Below are 20,572 nucleotides of genomic sequence, written 5' to 3'. Positions count from 1 at the left end.
CCCCAAGTTGTACCTCTTGCTGGCCCTCGGATTTTCTTTGAAGTAGTACATATTGTTATGTAGAAAGTAAGAACCCAATACATATTGTTATATAAAGAGAAAGAACCCAGTACATACTGATATGTACAAAGTCAAAACACAATACATACTGATATGTACTGGGTGAAAGCCTATTATATATATAATTGATATGTACCGCGTGAAAACTTTGTAGATATCACATTTGAAAACCACATACAGTTGAAGTACACCATAAATCAAAGACATTTTACAATTGAAGTACACCATAAATCAAAGACATTTTAGAGTTGGACTTCAAGAATTTAAGTAGTAGCTAGCATTAGTGGGTAGGAAATTACATGCAATGGATTTTTTTTTTGCTCAGCCACAACAGTCACAGGTAGTATGCCCACCTCTCGTTGTTGAATAGTTTCACCGACACAAACAACCACTTTCAATTTTCTAGAGTGTGTATATGTAACTTTCTATCCGACGAATGGCACAACCATATTTCAAAAACAACAAAAGAACAACCTGCAAAAACAACAAAAGAACCAAATTATAATTGCTTTTCATCACAAAAACAAACACATATGTGGTAACCACTCAGATGCAAAACATACATATTAATTTCAATACATCATACTGTTGAATAATATACACCATCATATCAAACCTACGTAAAAAAAAGGCATAATTTCATTTTCACATTTTGAACCTTTGATGTGTAAATTAAAGCATCTAAGCAAAATCAAAATTTGAGTATAAACCATCGTTTGATGAGATATTAGGAATCAAACTACTTACGGGCAAAGAAAGTATCATATTCTTAGCATCTTGAATCCAAAATCTCCATACGTGCGGCCAATTCAAACGGTGCTAAAACACAAAATCATTTGATTTCCATCTTTTCACTAACCCATTCAATTCCTCCTCCCAAAAATCCCCAAATCTGAAAATAAAATATAATCGAACACCAGATATTGATCAAATTTTACATTAAAACGATGAGAAAGTTAAACTGATCACAAATCTCCACTCTAATTTCGAATAAAATAAATGAGTCGAAAATTATAAACCCTAATATGAAATTTCCAGAACTGTTTTTCATTGAAACAAGGATACACCTAGATGTTTCATACCAATATTAGAGAGATAAGAGGAAGGATTAGCTTTTTCAATGATGATGGTGATGCCGATGAGATTTCCATGTTTCTCCTGAGGCAATTTCTTCTGATCTCATACCCAGAGACCCTCTTCAATATTGAGAGACGATAAACATAATCTGATATGTTATTATCCCAAGGAGGGGTAGTTCTGCCTTTTAGAAAATGCGGTTTATATTATTCGCACGTGTAATGGATCAGGGATTAATATTTTTAGTCCAAAATCATGAATTTGGACTAGCGGTTAAATCAATTTTATGGGTGGACTAGTCATTAAACGGATACTCAAGTTTAGGATTAACCAGTAATTCCTAGTTTTTTTTTTTTGTTTTTTTTAGAATCTCCCCAATCAGGCGTTGGTATAGTCTACGCCCCACACCAGGCGAACGTATAATGTACGTCTGACCAAATTTAGTCTTTCCACCGTAGCGTCACACACCAGACTAAACCCAAAATTTGGTCTTTTTTTTCCTCTTTGATCTTTGGTTATACTCGCACCACTGCGGTTGCTCTAAACAACTAGTCGCTACTGCCTACAATAATTGTAGATGAATAAAGAATAGAATACTCAGGCCCCATTCTTCAAAAAAAAAAGGATTGTAAACAGATGTACCCCTATATTTACAACCGACTTAACTATGTACCCCCGTTTTTTTCCCATTTACAAATATGCCTCTGTTGGATGTTTTCCATCCAAAAACGTTTAAAAAGTCAATTTCTCGGTCATATGTCAATTTATCTTGACCGAGATGAGAAAATGATGCCACGTATTTGTGAAAATGAGGCCACATGTTTGTTTATAATTAAGTATTACGTGTCACAGATCTCGGACACACATCTAGGTCAAGGGGATCCCTAAGATATCTGATGGTATCAACTATGTAACTATGGTTTTTCCGCCAACACATGTAGTTACTTTGTTTTCTCCGCCAACACGTGTGGGCTTGCTGGACCAGAAACGCAACACGTGGATGTGTGATGACCATAGATCTGAATTTCAGCACATCTCTATGAAAATTAACGGTATTCGATGGAAGATTTTTAGATGAAGATGGGGGAAAATAAGAGAGAAGCGTCATAATCTCGTAAACCCTTTCTTCTTCTTCCCTTTTTTCCTCTCTGTTGCTCTTCCCCCTTCTCTGTTCCTCTCTCTTTTTCAGATAGAAACGTCGATTTTCCACTCTCTGTTTGTAAACGAGTAAGTAAATATGGTGAAGTTAAGACGCGGAAAGAAGAAGGAGAAGAAGAAACCAGAGAAAGAAGGAGAAGGAGAAGAAAGGTAAGTGAAAAACATCATTGGGTTCTTCTGTGTGTTCGATTGATTAAACTTTTTTCTAGGGTTTCTGTTTTTTTTTCGATTTTGGGTTTGTTTGTTTGATTTTGGGTTGCTGTAAATGTTTGATTTTAGGGTTTTCAGTTCTTAAGGATATGGGTTTTGTTTCTGCAGTAATTGATGATTGGGTTTCGATTGTGTGGATTGATTAAAGTTTTTTGAATAGATTTTAGGGTTTCTGTTTTTTTTCGATTTTGGGTTTGTTTGTTTGATTTTGGGTTGCTGTAAATGTTTGATTTTAGGGTTTTCAGTTCTTAAGGATATGGGTTTTGTTTCTGCAGTAATTGATGATTGGGTTTCGATTGTGTGGATTGATTAAAGTTTTTTGAATAGATTTTAGGGTTTCTGTTTTTTTGAAGTTTAAGTTTCAATTGATATTGTGGTTGGAAGTTTAAGTTTCAATTCTGCAACAACAAATCAAAAAATTACAGTCTTTAAGACCCATTGGGTAGAATCGAGTAAAGAGATGATAAGTGGTGGTTTACCTTCTTTGATTTTCAGTAAAGCTTCAAAAAGAGGCCTTTGATTTTTCCTCTTCAAATGCTGTAAATCGTCAAAAAACCAAAGACAACAAATGATTTATCATCAAAAAATATCAGTGGGTTTCCATTAATTTACGAAATTAAGCTTAAAAGAACGAGAGACATGCATTCAAATAAGGAAAACAGTGGGGGGAAAACAACATGAGAATGGAAATAAGATGAGAGTAGCTACCTGTATTGGTCATGTTAGGACTATATGTCTCTAATTGGTTGATTTGTGAGGTTAGTTTGAAGTAAATGATCCTTGTATATGTATGTTTGAGATAATACTATGTATTCATTTGGTGCAGACCTGAAGTTGAAGATAAGTTTCCTAAGAGAGACTTAAAGGTGAAGGTTATGAACACTGTGATGAGTTTTGAATTCAAAGGGTTGGCTAGAGCAGATATGGGTCTCCTTCAATTGAAAGAAAAGATCAAGCCCCTACTTAGATTGCAGCCTAATGAGGAAGTGGATTTAGTATGGTATAGTGACCCCTGTTTACCAGATTCATTACTTATTGAAGAAGAATTTTGGAGGTTTTGGGATAATGCAGAAGTACATGAGAATTGGACTACACTGCATATGCAAGTTATCATTCCACATGAGTATTCTGAAGGGTTAACAGAGGTAGCTATTCCACACAAGTATTTGACACCAACAAAGTCTTCAACACCAAAGAAACCAGTGAGCAAAACCAAGCAAATTCCTACAAGAACAAGTCCTAGACTATCTAAGAAGAAGAACCAAAGTCAGGCAGCGAACAAGAAGTTATTCATTGACTTAGATAAAGAAGAAGTATATGTTCCTCAATTTACACAACAAACACAGTCTAGTGTAGCTGATAACATACCTGAAAAACAGTTTGAAACATTTAATCCTGACTTTTGGTTTGAAGCAACACAGGCAGCAAGCGTTGTTGAGGATGATCAGTATGTTTTACAACTTCCAAATGAAGAACCTGATGAGTGTCACCCTGAGCAGGATTTAGAAAACTTCAACTGTGGGTATGATAATGAAGAACAACATGCAAAGGACTATGAGGAATTTTTTATGAAGGCTGCGGATGGTGGCTTGGCAGATAATTTTGATGATCCTAACTTTGGTGAGGTGGAGGTTGATAATGACAATGAAGGTAATGTTCTCTTTTCTTGGGTATTTGATTGTTTGTTTTGTTTTTGTTTTGTGTTTGTTATAGTATCTCAAGTATCTTAAAAATGAATTTTGTATGGTTGTTTTGTATGTTGTTTCAGAGGATCATTATGGGGATATAGTGAGTTCTGATGGAGAAGATGAAGGTAATAATATGCTTGTTTAATTTGTTTCAGTTCATTATTGTTAGTTATTGTATTTTCAAAACAAGTTAAGATGAAGGTACTGACAAACACAATTTGTTTGTTTGTTTGTTAGGTGGACAAGAACAAGCTAAACCAGGTGGGCCTGAATGTAATGCACCTCACCAGTTTAATGGACCTCAAGCTAATGAGCCCTGTCCCACAGCAGAGTTCGAGAAAGAATATGCAGAGCACTTTAGGCAAGAAGAAGAGGAAGAATTGTTCCAAGAGGAGATAGGTGAGGAATTTAATCCTACTAAACTTGTAGTTGGTACCAAATATGTAAATAAAAATGAATTTAAGAAACATGTTAGGCATTTCTGTGTAATGAATGGACATGAATTTGTATGGAATAAATGTGATAATAAGCAACAAAGAGCAGTATGTGTTAATTGTGAGAAGACGGAATGTAAGTTCTTTATTTATGGCATCAAGCGAAAAGGTGAAGGAGACACCTTTACACTCAGAGGGTATAATATAGAACACAACCACCAAGGTCGTGGAGATGGGTACAACAGAAGTGCAACTCCTCCTTATGTAGCTGATTGGTACATGGAAAAAAGAAAGGAGTCAGGTTGTGATGCAGAAATACCTTGTCCATATGACTTAGCAGCACAATTTAAAAGGGACACAAAGGTCACCATTGCATACCATACTGCATGGAGGGCAAGGGTTATGGTGTTGGAGAAGCTATATGGGAGTTATGAGAAGAGTTACCAACAAGTTCCTAACTTTTGTGAAATGGTTAAGGTAATGTTACTCTTATCTCTGACATTATTTTTTCTTGTTAGTTGTTTTTGCAAATAATATTCATTTTGTCATTCTTGTTAGTTATTAATTCTACTATGTTGTATGCAGAGGAAAAACCCAGGAAGCCATTGTTCTTTCTCATATGGCACTCTAGACAATACGTTCCTTTCTTTAACCATATCATTTGCTCCTGCAATAAAGGGGTGGAAGGCTGGCTGTAGAAGGGTCATTGGCTTGGATGCTTGTCACTTGAATGGAAAGTTTGGTGGTGTGATGCTATGTGCAACAGGTAAATTCTTCTTTTTCTTCACTTATACATTCTTGTAATTCAATTTATATGTCATTTTGGATTGTAATTCACTTTTTATATGCAATCAGGTCTGGATGGTCAGAATGGCTTAGTTATGCTAGGTATAATGGTGTGTAGGAATGAAACCATAGAAAATTGGAATATTTTCCTTGGAAATTTGAAGCCTCTGGTAGATAAAGATGGTGTGCGTATCTGTTTCATCTCAGACAAGCAAAAGGGAATCTTGGAGGGTGTTGACTATCACTTTCCTTTAGATGAACACAGATATTGTTTTAGGTATAATGTGTATGATTTCAGATTACTATTCCTTTTTTTCTTTCTAGATCACTTGTAATAATCCTATAATGTATTTGAATTTACATGTGACAGGCACTTGCTTGCAAACTTCAAGAAGACCTACAAGAGTTTTAGTTTGCAGAATCATCTTTGGAATGCAGCTAAATGTTACAAGAAAAAGCATTTTGAGGTAATGCATAAGCACATTTCACTTGTTTAAGTATATTTCCTCAAAATTCTTAAGTTATGTAACCATAAGCATTGCTTTTGTGTTAGGAACATATGGCCAAGATGAAGGCTGAGAATGCTGATGCTTCTTGGTATCTCTTGAAAGAAGAAAAACCACAAACCTGGTCCAGGTCCCATTTCGAAAAAGACAGCAAATGTGAGCACCTTAATAATAACTTTTCTGAGTCCTTCAACAATATGGCAAAGAAGATGAGGGATAAGCCCATCTGCAAGTTAGGCCTGATGTATGGAGATCTGGTGATGAATACTTGGTATAAGAGAAGAAATGAGTCTGCAAAATGGAGAGATGGTGACATAGTTCCTAAAGCAATGAAGTTGATAGAAAAGATGATAGCTTTGAATCCTAATTTTAAGTTGGTTCCAGCTGTGAAGTACAAAGTCTATGAAGTGATTAGTGTGCATGAAGCAGTTTTTATTGTGGATCTTGAGAAGAAAATTTGTAGCTGCTTGCAATGGGAGTTAAGGGGATTTCCATGCCAGCATGTTGTATGTGCTTTGGCTCCAATGAGACCTAACTGGGCTGAGTTAGTTTCCTAAACTTGAACCCCTTTGTACATTTTGGTTTGTATTACATTTTTTCCTGGACATTGTTTAACCAAAGCCATTTTGTTTTGTTATATATTGTAGGTACTGTAGCCCTTACTACACAGTGGACTACTACAAGAAGACATATGCTCCTGAATTCAATCCATTAGAGGGTCTAGCTGACTGGATAGAGGTACATTTAATTTTAAATATTTTTTGTTTAAAATATTATATGTTTTGTCTTTATTGTTTGTTGTGCAATAAATCAGGGTAATAAAGTAGATTCCTTTAGGGTTTCATTGTACTAGTATAACAGCCTCCACAAGTTTTCTAACTCTTATCTTCTTCTTCTTCTTCTTCTTACTTCTTTGCAGCCAGAAAAACCAGAAATGATGAAGCCACCAGTAGACATTAGAAAGCCAGGCCGGCCAAGGAAGAAGAGGATATTGTCATATGATGAACCAAGAGGTCAGAAGAAGGCTAGAAAATGTAGTAGGTGTAAAAATGAAGGTCACTACTCATCAACTTGTGTTGGTGGTCCAGTTGGAGGAAATCCTAAGGGATTCAAGCCTAGAACATGTGTTGATGGCACAAAGCAGACAACAGTTGAAGCTCCACCAAAGAGAAAGTACAAAGCTAAAGCTGCTGCAAATTCTGGAGGTGCATCTGCTGCAAATTCTCAACCTTGTGCTAGCAGATCTAAGACGCAAACAAGCGTTGCTCAATCTTCCTAACCAGCTGCAACATCTTCTGCAAAATCCAAAGGTGTCATGAGAAAGGCAGGTGATGAATCTTGTTCTCAGCCCAGTTTCAGTCAGCACAACACCCATGTTGGATCTGTTAGCAACAACATAACCTTTACAGCTCCAAACCCAAAAGGAAAGAAGAGAGCAAAGAAGTATATGAAGCTTTAGATGTACCTATTTTATGTTGAGTTGTGTTTATGATGACTCTATTTTATATTTGAATGTTAAGACAATTTCTGGAATGTTATGTTAAGACAGTGTAGAGTTACCGAAATAGATAGTCTTTTATTACTATTGCAGTTACATTTGCAGATTTTTCTTGAATTCCTTGCATACTTCATATACTATTGTTTCTATAACTATTGCATCTTACACAAGTTCAATTTGAGTTTGGAATTACAATTCTCTTTGGAGCACTGTTGATTGTTAAGTGAACAATTTTGAAAATAGTAAGGATTGATTGTCTTCTCCACAGGTTGAGACTTACACAAGTTCAATTTGAGTTTGGAATTACAGTTCTCTTTGAAGCACTGTTGATCGTTAAGGGACCAGCCACGTGTACACAACTTACGTGGAAGAATAGACGAGTTGGCAAGTGAGTTGGAAGATTTAACTGTTGACATGGAGGTTAACTTTCCGTTAGCCGTTTTTTCAAAAAAACGGTCAAAACAGGAATACATTTGTAAATGTGAAAAAAACGGGGTACATCTGTAGGCGCCCAAAAAAACAGGGGTACATCAGTATTTCACCCAAAAAAAAAAGTTAGACCCTACGGTTGCTGTTGTGTACATGGATCAAATTCCAGAACCAGAATTTGACAAACAATCAGAATTTAGACCATCATTTTTGCCAGAAAATGCTGGGAGAGACGTAACAAAATTTGGACTCTCCCATAGTTCATCAAAACAAATGCTCTGATCTGTACTGCGTCTGTCAGGGATGAGTTAGTGCACAAAAGCTGCAGAATACAAGCATTTAGCAAGATGGTCTATAAAGATGTACCCATTGCGCGTATATCAGTATCATGATCTCATGCACCATGAGAAAATAAAAATCTAAAGGCCAAGGAGTTCTGCAACATGAATGTGTTTAGGAATTGGAAAAATTAAGGCCAAGGGTAGCAATCTAATTGAGTTTGGCTCCAGACGGAAATGCAGTACCTCCACTTTGTTGCAAGAATGGGGAACCAACCTGTAGTCTTTCTTAACATGATCAGAGTTAGAGTCAGGCCAACCAGAGTCAAGTCATCAAAAGGCTTGGTTAGTGAAAGCCTCAATTCTGAGCCAGTCTCTACAGATACTCGGTGAATGTAACACTTCCATATTGGGCTTACTAGCAGGAGAAAGATTAAAATCATATTGACAAATCTGGCAAATAATTTGTTATTTGTTGTTAAGTTAAAGTACAACACTCGAGCAATTCATAGCATACACCCCTTGAGATGTTAAAACTGTAAGGAACATACAGATATAGTAAGAATTGAGAATCTTTGAATACAATGGAGTTAGAAGTACACATCCTGAATTTCCTTTACATGAACCCTTTCGGAATCAAGATTTCAAGTTTCAGCAACGGAGTTACCAGATAACAAGATTCAATAAGATGATATAGAGTTTTGAAAGCAAAGAAAGAAAATGAAAGCAATACCTAAGAATTATAGAAAACAGTGAACTCTCCTTTTTCTAAGTTTCCATGTAACCTAGGCCTTTTAGTGCACAATTTGACAACTAGGAAACACAGGCAAGTCTTCGATATTTGTTTCAGAGATGTCAATCCCTTTTAGACATCCCATCTTTTCAATTTCTTTCGGTAATGCTTTAAGATTCGGACATGATTTCAATCTCAAATTCGCCAATTTTTTGAGACCAGTGATAGAGTCAGGTAAGGTACTAACCTTTGTGTGTGAAATATCAAGACTCCTTAGAGCTACCCAACCAGCAATGTCTTTTGGTAGCCGTTCAAAATTTTCGCAATAAGAGATATTCAATGTTCGCATGTTGGAGAGAGTAGTAACTGACTTTGGCAAGGCCTTTATTCCTGTATATGAAACATCAAGATGCCTTAACTTTTTCATCGATCCAAAGTCATCAGGAAGTCTCGAAAGAGAAGTGCAACTCTGTAATACAAATGTCTGCAAATTATAGAGCTTGTTGAAAAACCCGTCTTGCAGAGCATCAATATTACGACATCTCGAGAGGTTTAGATACCTCAAATGTCTCAACTTTGAAAGTGAAGCTGGTAACTTCTGAATCGATGAGCCAGTCAAGTATATTATGCGCAAATTAATGTTACTGAACACACTTTCAATTCTTCCACAGTCTCCTACTTCAATGGCAATGAATGTGCGCAATTTAGTTGCATTATTCCCAGCTTCTGGAAACATTCTTCCATTTCCATCATCAAAAACTAAATGCAAACGCCGAACTTCAGAAATATCTACAACCTGATCAGCCTTCATAATTGAGCATTCTTCGCTATCAACAACAGTTCGAGCAAGAGAATGTACCAGATCATGCATCTTACAATTCTTAATCTCACCGAACTCATCCTTCTCTTCATTCTGGAGTAATGAATGACACAACAAATTAGTAAAATATTCGTCTCCAACATCTTCCATTGCAGTTTCTTCACGAGATGATAGAAGGAAGCCTTCTGCCATCCATATTTGGATCAGAGCTTCTCGATCAATCTCCCAACCCTTGGGAAATATAGAACAATATGAAAAACACTGCTTTGACATTGATGGCAAATCGTCGTAACTCAATTTTATTGTCGGTAAGATTGGGTCTCGAAACTCTGGTTTGTCCAAAACATCGCTCTCCTTAATTGCAGCCCACTCGTGCTCTTGCTTCTTCGAGCGCATTATATTTCCTAACATTTTTGCTGCAAGGGGTAAGCCAGAACACTTTTTTGCAATTTCCTCACCCACCGCTACCATTCTTGAATTCTCCAACGCCCCGCCAGGAGAAAATGCTTTTTCCCTGATGATAGACCAGCAATCATCTGCTGATAACTGTTTCAAATGGTATGGTGGAAGGACCCCTTGGACGACCCGTGCAACATGAATTTTACGTGTAGTGACCAAAACCTTACTTCCTTCGGCACCATCCACCAACCAACTCTTTAGTTTATCCCATTTTTCCATTTCATCACTCCACAAGTCATCCAGCACTAGCAAAAACTTCTTGTCTTTCAACTTTGCACGGACATGACATACCAGCACATCAACATTTGATACACTGTCATACTTATTACCATCAATGGATTCCATTATATCTCTTAGAACCTTGTCCGTATCCAAATCATCAGATACATAAACCCACATTTTGAGATCAAAGTGTTCCTGCACAGACTCATCATTGTAGACTAACTCGGCTAGTCTTGTTTTACCCAGTCCCCCCATTCCCACTATTGGTACGACCGAAATTGTTTCAGGTTGATTGTAATTGTTTATTGGTGTACTATTGATCAGTAAATCTACTATGAATGATTTATCACTTTCCCTTCCAAACACTCCTGCATCACTTCCACACGATTGCGTAATCCGATTCCGTCTCCTATTGGCATGACTAGATGTACTACCATCAGCTCGTAACATATATCTAACCTTATCAGTGGCAATACCATCAAACCTTTGATTAATTTCTTTAATACTATGAGCCATTTTCACACGAAAACCTAATCGATTAGAACATGTAAAAAGACCCTTTACCTTGACCAGAAAAATGTAGATGTCATCTCTGCGCATAGCTTCATAGGTGAACTCATCTAGTACATCATCAGCATCATAAGCAGCACCCTTGAGCCTTCTCAGCCAAAGCCTCACAGATTGGTCACTTACTTGGCGATTCTCAGCATCAGTAGTTACAGCAGAAATCATCTCCAGTGTATCTTTAAGCTTCTTGAATTCGTCGTCTACACCCCAAACCAACATAATCTCATTAGCAATAACAGCAGTCAACCCTTTCAATATTTCAGTTGCACCACTAACAAGAATTGCTTCAGCCATTTCTGAAAATTTCTTTCTTTTTTTCCTTCAATTGATTCAACTAATTATACTTTCCCTTGCTTATGGAAATGAACGAATCTACCGCAGAGAGGACACCATTAAGTTCTTACATCTATGACCAAAATCTATTGATAAGATTCAAAACTCCAAAGTTTGTAAATCTGAAAAAAATCAAAGATTGGAAGAAGAAAACATTGTTCGACTGTAGAGAAGATATTTCTATTTTCTAAAGCCTACAATAATTGCAGACGAATAAAGAATAGAAAACTCAGGCCATATGCTTTAAAAAAAACAAAAAAAAATTGACCCTACTGGCCTACCATTTACTGTTTCCCGCACCAGAGTACAGTGTTAGTCCTATGATGGTAGGCATTGGGTCAGAACCCGGATATAATATTGTGGCACATCACATTGAATGTTTTAATGTTGATATATTATTTAACAACAAAAGCATTCGGATTACAGAGACAATCAGAATTTGACTACCATTTTTGGCAGAAAATGCTCGAAGAACTAACAAAATTTAGACTCTCCAATAGTTCATCAAAAGAAAATGAAAAAACAGAGTGAAAAAAGAAAAATAAGAATAAAAATTACACTATACTTGCCTTGACGTCTATACTGAGAATATATCTTTTTCTTACATTCTACCACCAACAGCTTTTGAAACCTGCTTTAAAGCTTTTGAGATTTCATCAGCTTTTGCTTCAGCATTTGTGTGTGCCACAAGTGGGCTTTCGCCTGGGACAATATCATCTTTCATGTAACTTCCAACTGTTCTCAGTAACTCTTCAGATCCTTTCCCTACCACCCCTTTCATTATAATAGTTTTATGGGTCCCGGATATTAGTTCTTCATAATCTGTGTCACCGGTCTCACCAAGAACCACATACATGTTTGCAACGTTCAATCCCCACCGAACAAAGAGGTATCTTCACACCAAAATAAATTATATGAGAACTTTAACTAATTTATCCAGACAAAAATATTGGGTTGTCTTCGCTATTAGTTTTAACTACCGAAGTCCCTAGTATTTATTCTATTTATCCATTATATGCCATACACAAGTTTTCTAAATAAAATTAAGAAGAACATTCAAGGTTTTCAGATGCACATAGATCTTTTTCCTTTTTATCATTAGTGTGTTGTTCTGTATCACATTCTAGCATCATGTGCCAATCAACGAATATGTGCTAAAGGTATCATACCTGAGCGCCTGTGATCGGGATGCAAGGAGAGGGATGGCTTGCATTCTTGTCGAGTTCCTGCAGTACATCAGATGACATCGGAGACCTCTCATCCGGAGCTTCTGTCTCATCTCATCCACTTTCTTTGCCTAAAACAGTAAGAGTTGGTTATCATACCCAAGAATCAAAGCATACTTTACTCTAAAACTTGGACCACATTTAGTTTGAGACCAACTATTTTTAGACAAAAATGCAAGATGTATATTCTAAAACATTGTCATGCTTCTAGGTTTCTAATTGAAAAATGGCCCACAAAATGCGTATATTTCATACATACCCTAGTAGGATCTTTGATCAAGTATGAGACACAGTGGTCGTTGCTCGATTTCTTATCTTCCTCAATGGGACTTGAAGAGGACTTCTCATGTTCACCACGACCTTCCTGTATGTTCATAAGTTTCCAGATAGTCCTTTTCAGACCATCACAACCCCAACGGTAATCAATATGAGACGTGTAATCTGGGTCTGGATAGAGCTTTCCATCATCTGTAGTGTAAGTACCAGGATAATAGACTTCACTTCCACTACTACACACCAAAACATCAAATTCAGTTACTTGGATCTTCCCAGATTTCAAGAAATCCAGTGTTTCGGACAACGGCATGGCAGTCGAGAGTGCAAATCCCGAGAACCTCCCAGTTTGAGCATCTGATCGGACGGCCTTGAATATCTCTTGTACTGTTGGAAGCATCTTGTTCTCAGGGGATCCGTCCTTATTGTAGCAATCTAGGGCGATAATTATCAACTTGCGTCGTCTTCTGAGTACAGGGTATTTGTTCGGCACATTCTCAGGCTGTTTCTTTCCTTCATCAGCTTGTGGCGCCTGTTTCGGAATCTTACTTAAAACATTCTTCACTTGTTCTTGAAGCTCAGGACCGCCTTGAGCTTTAAATTTCTCTAACTCAGCTGGATCATATTCCAATGACCCGTTAAGAGAAGTTTTCTCTCCGTCAACTGAGAGCCGAAGGGACATATCTTGGACATCCCTAAGTGAGTCTCCAAGAGATTCTTGTGCAACATTATCATCCACTGGAGTGTCGGTTTGCCACTGTGGGTGCCTCATTCTACAAGCTGCTACTCTTGTCAAGTATGTGCGGCAATGCTCCGGCCATGAAAAGAGATGTATATTCTTCCACCCGTTCTTCCTACATTCATGCCATAAAGTCTTCTCTGCTACTAGTTTTAGTAGTGCATCTGCAATTGCTTGTTGATCATGTGGGTCCACAAGTAATCCATTGTTCAATGCCTGAAAAGACAAAATTACAGAAGAAAAGGAATTTAGGTTAGTAACCGTTGTTTGCACACCGAGTCATAATTCCACTGGTCAACAGTAAGATGTAAGTTCTTAATAACAGAAAAGCACATGGCGTTTTACCTGATGAATGTCAACTGGACCACCATTTTTAGTAGCCACCATCGGCAACCCATGAGCTGCAGCCTAAAGTGTTCAGCACCAACAGATTTAGCGATTTTACTGTTTAACAAAATAAGAAGATGGAGGCCATAATTTAACTTAAACTAACCTCAATTAAAGTAAGACCAAAAGGCTCCACGAGAGCTGGATTTATAAAAACTCCCTGCCATACAAACAACCACCTTGCTGGTCAGAAATGACAAATATCGTTTTTTACCCTCTTAAAAACCAAAAGGAACAAACTGAACATAGTTGAATCTATTCAGATATTTTCCAATTTAAACCCACCCTTGTTTTTGCAGCCAGACGATAGATATCTGGAACATCAGATTGTCTGTGATGCTTTGGATAGGCGACAAGCCCATAGAGATCGTACTTGTCAATCAATTTTAATACTGTTGTAAGCACACTTGCATTTCCCGAGGACATTTCTTCTATATCATCTCTGTTTCCCATTATAAGCGTCTAAAAACAAGAAAAATCGACTGATTATGAGGATTTCATAGTAAACGAAGTAGTTTGTTAGGCAAAGTGTTCAAATGCTTACAAGATTAGCTAGCTCTCTCAATGGGCGACATTCACCAAAGGCCTTCAACAGAGTGGTAAGATTCTTCTTGGGATCTGGTCTTGACAAGGCCAAGATCATCGGCTTGTGAGGATTTGTCAGGAAACGCATTACCTACAGTGCGAGTTTTGTTTCAAGAGAAAATATTAAAACAACGAGATTTATGGAACACATGAAGTAGGTTACATATACCATAGCCCGACTATATAATAACATCGAAGCTAATGTGGACAAAGAGGTGAGTAGAGATCAGTATGCAAATTACTCAATTGCATCACATGTTAATTTGGTCGAAACAGCATTTAACACATATAATGGGAACACTTTTGCTTACTTCAGCCCATATGGGTGGCAGAGCCCTTGGAGAAGACCCTTCACCCCCAATAAGCGATGTCAGATCACCTTCAGCTTCAGGAGGATCTTCTTGAACCTCAACGCTGCTGAAGTCCATACCAGGAGGAATAACCTGGAAAAAATCAGATACTTGTTTCTCAAAATAAAAAACAATAGGATACTCGGTGAAGCTGCAGAATTGTAGGAGAAGAGAGACTAAACTAACTGGTTTTTTGTAGCAGAATTGTAAATTATATTACTATTCTACCTTAAACTACCACTCAAACAACTCTGAATGAGATAAAAGTTTGCTACTTACAACCATCCTTGGCATGAATCGACCATGGCAATTAACTCCACGTCTTGCACGCGCCCTCAGAACTTTCTCAAGCTTCACATCAAACCCATCATACAATCCCCACTGTTCATCAATTTCTTGTTTTGTACTTGTTATAACTAGCTCAGCAGCATCAAGCGACAATTCCTCTGCTTCTATTCGCCTCATTATTTTGTATGTAGAGTTAATATCCTCTTTAGATTGTCGTCCTTGCTTAAGAAGTTGTTCCAACTTGTTCCTCCCAAGTGAGTGCCCAGTTAGAACCATGGGGACATTCAAAGCACCGGAAAGGAGTGCTGCACTATCCCCTGCATCTGCATAATGTCCATGAATAACATATGGCCAAATAGGTTGGCCTTCACCTATCTGTTCACCCAGTACCCTAGACATATTAAGAACGTGAGCTACCGCTCCATCTACAAACTCTTGAATATGAGGCCACAACAACTCCTTGCTGAGGTATTTATCCCTTGGTCCAAAGGGTATTCTTACAATATATGCGCCACTGCTTTCTCCAACTTCATCTCCTGAATCATCCACTCCGGAAGCTAACATCTCTGTTGGCTCTCCATAACTCCAATCAACCTCAGGTGAGGAAATTTGACGCGTAAACAGGTCTACCCTGTACACACCAGGCATCATAGCAAGAGCACGAGCAAGTTCTACCACATACTTAACCTGAAAGTTCACCCATTTAAGCAAGAAAGTTAAACCATAAGCGCACACAAAAGACTCCCGAGATTCACAAAGTGTTATCTGAATATTTAGTTACCTGGCCACCAGTATCAGAATCTCGTCCGAGCTCCATTTGTTCTCCTCGGACCAAACCATGCAAACTGGTCAGAAACATAAGATGCAGAAGTTGATATTAGTTGCATACAGATTATGATGAGTTAAACTAGGAGTCCGAGACTTGGTTTCTAAAAGTTGAACCAAACAAAGCTGCAGTAAAAGAAAGTACCTGATAAGAACAATATAAAGTTTCTTTCCTTTATTATCATCAGACCATACTTCTAAATTGGATAAATTTCTCTGGAATTTCTTCCTTGGAGTAGACACCATATCTCCAATTGTATCCCCTCTTTCACCCTCAGACAGATCTTCAGACATATCTTCTGTCGCATCCCTCCGACCTTGCTCCCGTTCCCATCTCCTGTGCGTCGATCTTTGAACATCTTCCAACTCCAACTATCCAATTCATAAACAAAACAAATCATTAACTTTTAAACCCGAATTTTCAAAATCCCAAGCAGATACATGATGGTTACATATGTTCCAGCATTATATCAAAATAAACGTTCGAATCCGAAAAGCAGAAAAACAACACTCTACAATAACCAAAAATTCCAAATTCATAGTGTCAATCCAGATTCATTAACAAAATAGCCTAAAATAGCCCAACAATTATATTTGATTTCCTAGATCACTTCTTTGTCATACAACACTCGATCATTAATTTGAATCAAAATTGCCCAATATCAACCTAATTTTTAATTTGCTTTTTGCAATTACTACTGCAATACTAAATCGATAATAAATCAAAAAACAATTATGGACTTGCATTCACAATCTTCGTTACTATCAATTCAAATCAATGAAAAAAAATTGATTTTGATTATGATTATGATTATTATATAGTACCTGTTTCTTTTTGCGGGCTAGATGCCAAATTCTCCAACACATATTCTCAAGCCTAGAACTACGTTCACGAGCATTACGAGTAGCAACAACTTTAATCCAAGTCCTATGTAGATCAGTTTCATCCACACCAGTAACAACTTCTTCAACGAAATATTTAGTCGGATTAAAGTGTCCTCCTAATGGCGCTGCTGGTTTCGCATCATCAATCCCAGCTCCGCTATCTAAAATCGCTTCCAAGTACCCATTAATCCACTGGTTCCCAGCCATTACGAAAGAATTTTGGTGAGTTTTTTTTTTTTTGTTTCAGAGAGAGGTAGTTTTTAAGGTAAGTGAGTAATGTGGGTGATATGATAGAGATGATGATGGATCACAGAGTCATGGTTTCAGAGAAATATAATGAATGATGATTCATTCAATTTCATTGATATCAGTTAAAAGAAAGATGCCTCAAGTGAAGGGAGGCCACGTACAGAAATCAGTTAGGACACACGTGTCAGAATATCTCGCCCTTTACACGCGTGTTTCGTGGTCAGTTTTTTTTTTTACTTTTCTCACTGTTTTCTATGTTTGCCCGATGCGATACTGTCGCTATTCTTATGTATTTTCTTTTCTTACCACCTGAGTCCTGCTGCCTTTCAAACTCCTCGTTTTGTTGTTTTTCCAATTTAAGGTTTCTTGAAAATTATGTCCAACCCGTGACCTGCGGTGGTCGTACTAAACACACCCCGTCCGTGACCGTGCCAACGTTATGGCCCTTGGAGCCTTTCACAAATCCGTCCCCCTGTAAATAGAGGTTGGGGGACTCGACGAGGCATGTAGTGCAATTAGTAATTGAAAAAGAAAGATGACTTGATATTCCACCATGTTAGTAGGACTGATGGTGAAGTTTGCGGTAGTGAACTCAAAATGTCCATTTTGTAACCATCATCAATCGAACTTTATCTCTATTTCATCAAGTTTTACCTGAAAACAACATACATATAGATTGAAAGTAACGGGACCATATTCTCATTTCTCAATTCATATAAAACTCCAAGCATTGTGGTAATGTATTGCTGACACATGTAACTTCTTATCTACACAACATGCAGAGTGCGACCAAGATAGAATTGTATATCTTCAATCAATCCTGAATCATAGAGTACTTGTATAGCTGATTCATTTGGATCTTTCTCAATCCTGTTTTTACTAGAAAAGGTGACCTGACTGCCTGGATCTCATAAGTTGAACTTCCCTTAAAGCTTTTGGCCAGCAAAAGAAAAAAAACAAAATCCTTCTTGAAGTAGTAGTTTTAGTGTATTTGACAGCAAATGACATGAACAACTCTTCTTCCGTTAGTAATGTGTTTGAACAACTAGAGTAGAATCTTTGTTTCATATCAAAGGTGTTGTCGACAAAAATGTCACATGAACTAACTAACAGCAGTACAATACTAAAATCACAGGAACTAGTGGCTCAAACTGACAGATTTACCGTTAGTAATGTGTTTGGACAAGTACAGTAAAAAACTGACTCAACTACTGCATTATCTCTATATGTACATACTGTAAAAATTCTAATAGACATTTGGTCGGACACTTTTATGGCATAATCTATTCATCCAAATAATCACATATGACCCAAATTTCTGATTACCAACATGAGCAGTGGCGGGACTAGAAAATGAACGTTGGGTGGCTTGAAAACCAATTGATTTGATTTGGGCTGGTTTAAACATGTTGTTTAGGCTTGGTTTTTTATAACCAAATACAATTGCACTACAAAATGGAAGCTTTTTCTTTTTGCCTAGTCACAACATAGATCCGCCCCTGAACATGAACATTGACTCAATACCTAATGCAAGCAAATCAAATATTTTATTCATATCCTTCCAATGTAAACAGATCAAGGATTATACAACTGTAAATTCTCTACACTAGTTGTGGGCCCGTGCTTTGCACGGGCTCAGATTGGGGACCATTAATTAAAGGGAAATTTCTTGTTTGGTCCTAATCCCATAAGGTTATTTTTAGGAGGGTCCAACCGGATTTTACTCTTCATGGAAATGACTAATATACCATACTGTTTAAATACGTGTGAAACAACATACTTCTACCAAATCCGGATTTTATTTTATCTGGAGGTCCAAATTTAATTAAAACATATAAAGGACCACAAATTTGAGTACATATCAGCTACACTATTTACAAATTTGATATCTGCCATACTGCTTACAAATTTGAGTACATGTCTGCTACATTGCTTACAAATCTGAGTACATATATGCTACACTACTTACAAATCTGAGTATATATCTGCCGCACTGCTTACATATAGAGTATGTATCCGTTGGACATATTGAACCTGTAAATGTGACGAGAATATGACAATATTAAAACACAACAACAAAACTAGCATCTATTTCGGTATTTCACATACGTACTGAATCAAACACCACAAATAGCACTTTCTATCAGTATGTGACATATGTAATGAAGATTCATGAACTACAAATCAACTGCATGACAAGAATAGGTGACGGATCTATGAAAAATAAGAGAATCGAAAGACATATTTCACATACCTACTGAAGGGTAAGACTAAGAAAGGTGACAAAATTCTGAATCAAACACAACAAAGAGCACATCCTATCAGTATGTGACATACGTACTGAAGATTCATGAACTACAAATCAACTGCATGACAAGAATAGGCGACGGATCTATGAAAAATAAGAGAATCGAAAGACATATTACAGTATTTCACATACGTACTGAAAGGTAAGACTAAAAAAGGTGACAAAATAATGAATCAAACACAACAAAGAGCACTTCATATCAGTATGTGACATATGTACTTCTGGATAATAACATCTGAATCTACAAACAAGCATGATTTTGAAGCGAAAAACAAAAAGATAATCAAATTAAGGAAGTTCTTTTCAGTATTCCATATACCTACCTATGATTCATAACTAAAAATAAGCTACATGTCAAAAAAACTTATAAATCTACGAATACAACAAAATCAAAACAGTTATATCTAAGTATTGCATATATGTACTTCTAGATCAAGCAAAAAAAAGTTTTAAAAAAAAAAACTATAAATATAACAAAATTAAAGCAATTTTTATCAGTATTCCATATATGTATTTTTGATCCAAACAATTTGTAACAACAAACAAGCATGATCTGAACTATTTTCATCAAAAACTACCAGTACTGATGGTTCATAAAGAAAAACAAACTGAAAAAAATCTAAAACTAACAAAAAGAAACTAGTATAGGCAAATCTCATAACGAAATAAACAAAAAACGTGATTATTCATCTAGATCTGAACTTTTTTCACGAAAATGAACTAATCAAGTATGGAGATCGAAAATTTAATCAAACATCAAAAAGGACCATATATATTAACTATTATTGAAGCATGGTTCCTATGTATACTCAACTTTGAAGATTATCTCAATTTACAGTAGTGCAGTCTACAACAGTATCAATATTTATAAAACTACATGGAGGAACTCAAGAGAAAGGGTATTTTCAAATTGTATGGTTTATACCTAATCTCCATATACAACTTGATTCAGGCTTCGAAACATGCATGCCATATATGAATTCCATGGTTAAATCGGTGTAAAGTGGATACTTACATGTAAAATCCTTCGAACAAATAGAATAGACTCAACAAAATACATCGAGTATCCGGCTACTTTACATATTTGGATTTTCAAGTTACACATTTCATCGTACTAAAGAATTTATGTCGCATTTCTCTGATTGCTTTTTTGTTTGTCTACCAACTACAACCTTTGAACCTGGCCAACAAAAAGGAAG

General features: G+C 36.8%; 2 protein-coding genes and 1 long non-coding RNA gene across 3 annotated transcripts; 1 reads left to right on the top strand and 2 right to left on the bottom strand.

The window, feature by feature from the left end:
- Positions 1-4,080: 4,080 nt before the first annotated feature.
- Positions 4,081-4,473, top strand: LOC113283002. Its single transcript, XR_003327287.1, has 3 exons — positions 4,081-4,155; positions 4,274-4,318; positions 4,431-4,473. It is a non-coding gene; the product is annotated as an uncharacterized LOC113283002 (long non-coding RNA).
- A 4,181-nt stretch (positions 4,474-8,654) lies between these two features.
- On the bottom strand, positions 8,655-11,456 carry LOC113283000 (putative disease resistance protein RGA3). The gene has a single exon (XM_026532130.1). The coding sequence runs from the start codon at positions 11,217-11,219 to the stop codon at positions 8,919-8,921; it is 2,301 nt and encodes a 766-aa protein (XP_026387915.1). The 5' UTR covers positions 11,220-11,456; the 3' UTR covers positions 8,655-8,918.
- A 172-nt stretch (positions 11,457-11,628) lies between these two features.
- Positions 11,629-17,171, bottom strand: LOC113282998 (probable sucrose-phosphate synthase 3). The gene is made up of 12 exons (XM_026532128.1): positions 16,757-17,171; positions 16,077-16,303; positions 15,888-15,951; positions 15,098-15,793; positions 14,780-14,911; positions 14,428-14,559; positions 14,169-14,345; positions 13,990-14,043; positions 13,842-13,904; positions 12,744-13,712; positions 12,428-12,555; positions 11,629-12,151 (listed from the first exon to the last, which is right to left on the bottom strand). Exons 1-12 carry the CDS (start codon positions 17,021-17,023, stop codon positions 11,860-11,862), a joined length of 3,201 nt encoding a protein of 1,066 aa, XP_026387913.1. The 5' UTR covers positions 17,024-17,171; the 3' UTR covers positions 11,629-11,859.
- Between the last annotated feature and the right edge of the window lie 3,401 nt (positions 17,172-20,572).

This window comes from Papaver somniferum, chromosome 5, assembly GCF_003573695.1.
Source record: "Papaver somniferum cultivar HN1 chromosome 5, ASM357369v1, whole genome shotgun sequence".
Taxonomy (NCBI): Eukaryota; Viridiplantae; Streptophyta; class Magnoliopsida; order Ranunculales; family Papaveraceae; genus Papaver; species Papaver somniferum.
The sequence above is the reverse complement of the archived record's forward strand: the minus strand, read 5'-3'. Positions and strand labels throughout refer to the sequence as shown.

What these genes read in the sequence shown, in the direction of transcription:
- LOC113283000 (XM_026532130.1), bottom strand. Translation starts at nt 11,219, where the DNA reads ATGGCTGAAGCAATTCTTGTTAGTGGTGCAACTGAAATATTGAAAGGG.
- LOC113282998 (XM_026532128.1), bottom strand. Translation starts at nt 17,023, where the DNA reads ATGGCTGGGAACCAGTGGATTAATGGGTACTTGGAAGCGATTTTAGAT. An exon ending in TAGCCCGCAAAAAGAAACAG is followed by an intron (nt 16,304 to 16,756) that starts GTACTATATAAT and finishes TGAATTGGATAG; the next exon opens with TTGGAGTTGGAAGATGTTCA. An exon ending in GATTCATGCCAAGGATGGTT is followed by an intron (nt 14,912 to 15,097) that starts GTAAGTAGCAAA and finishes GATTTTTTCCAG; the next exon opens with GTTATTCCTCCTGGTATGGA.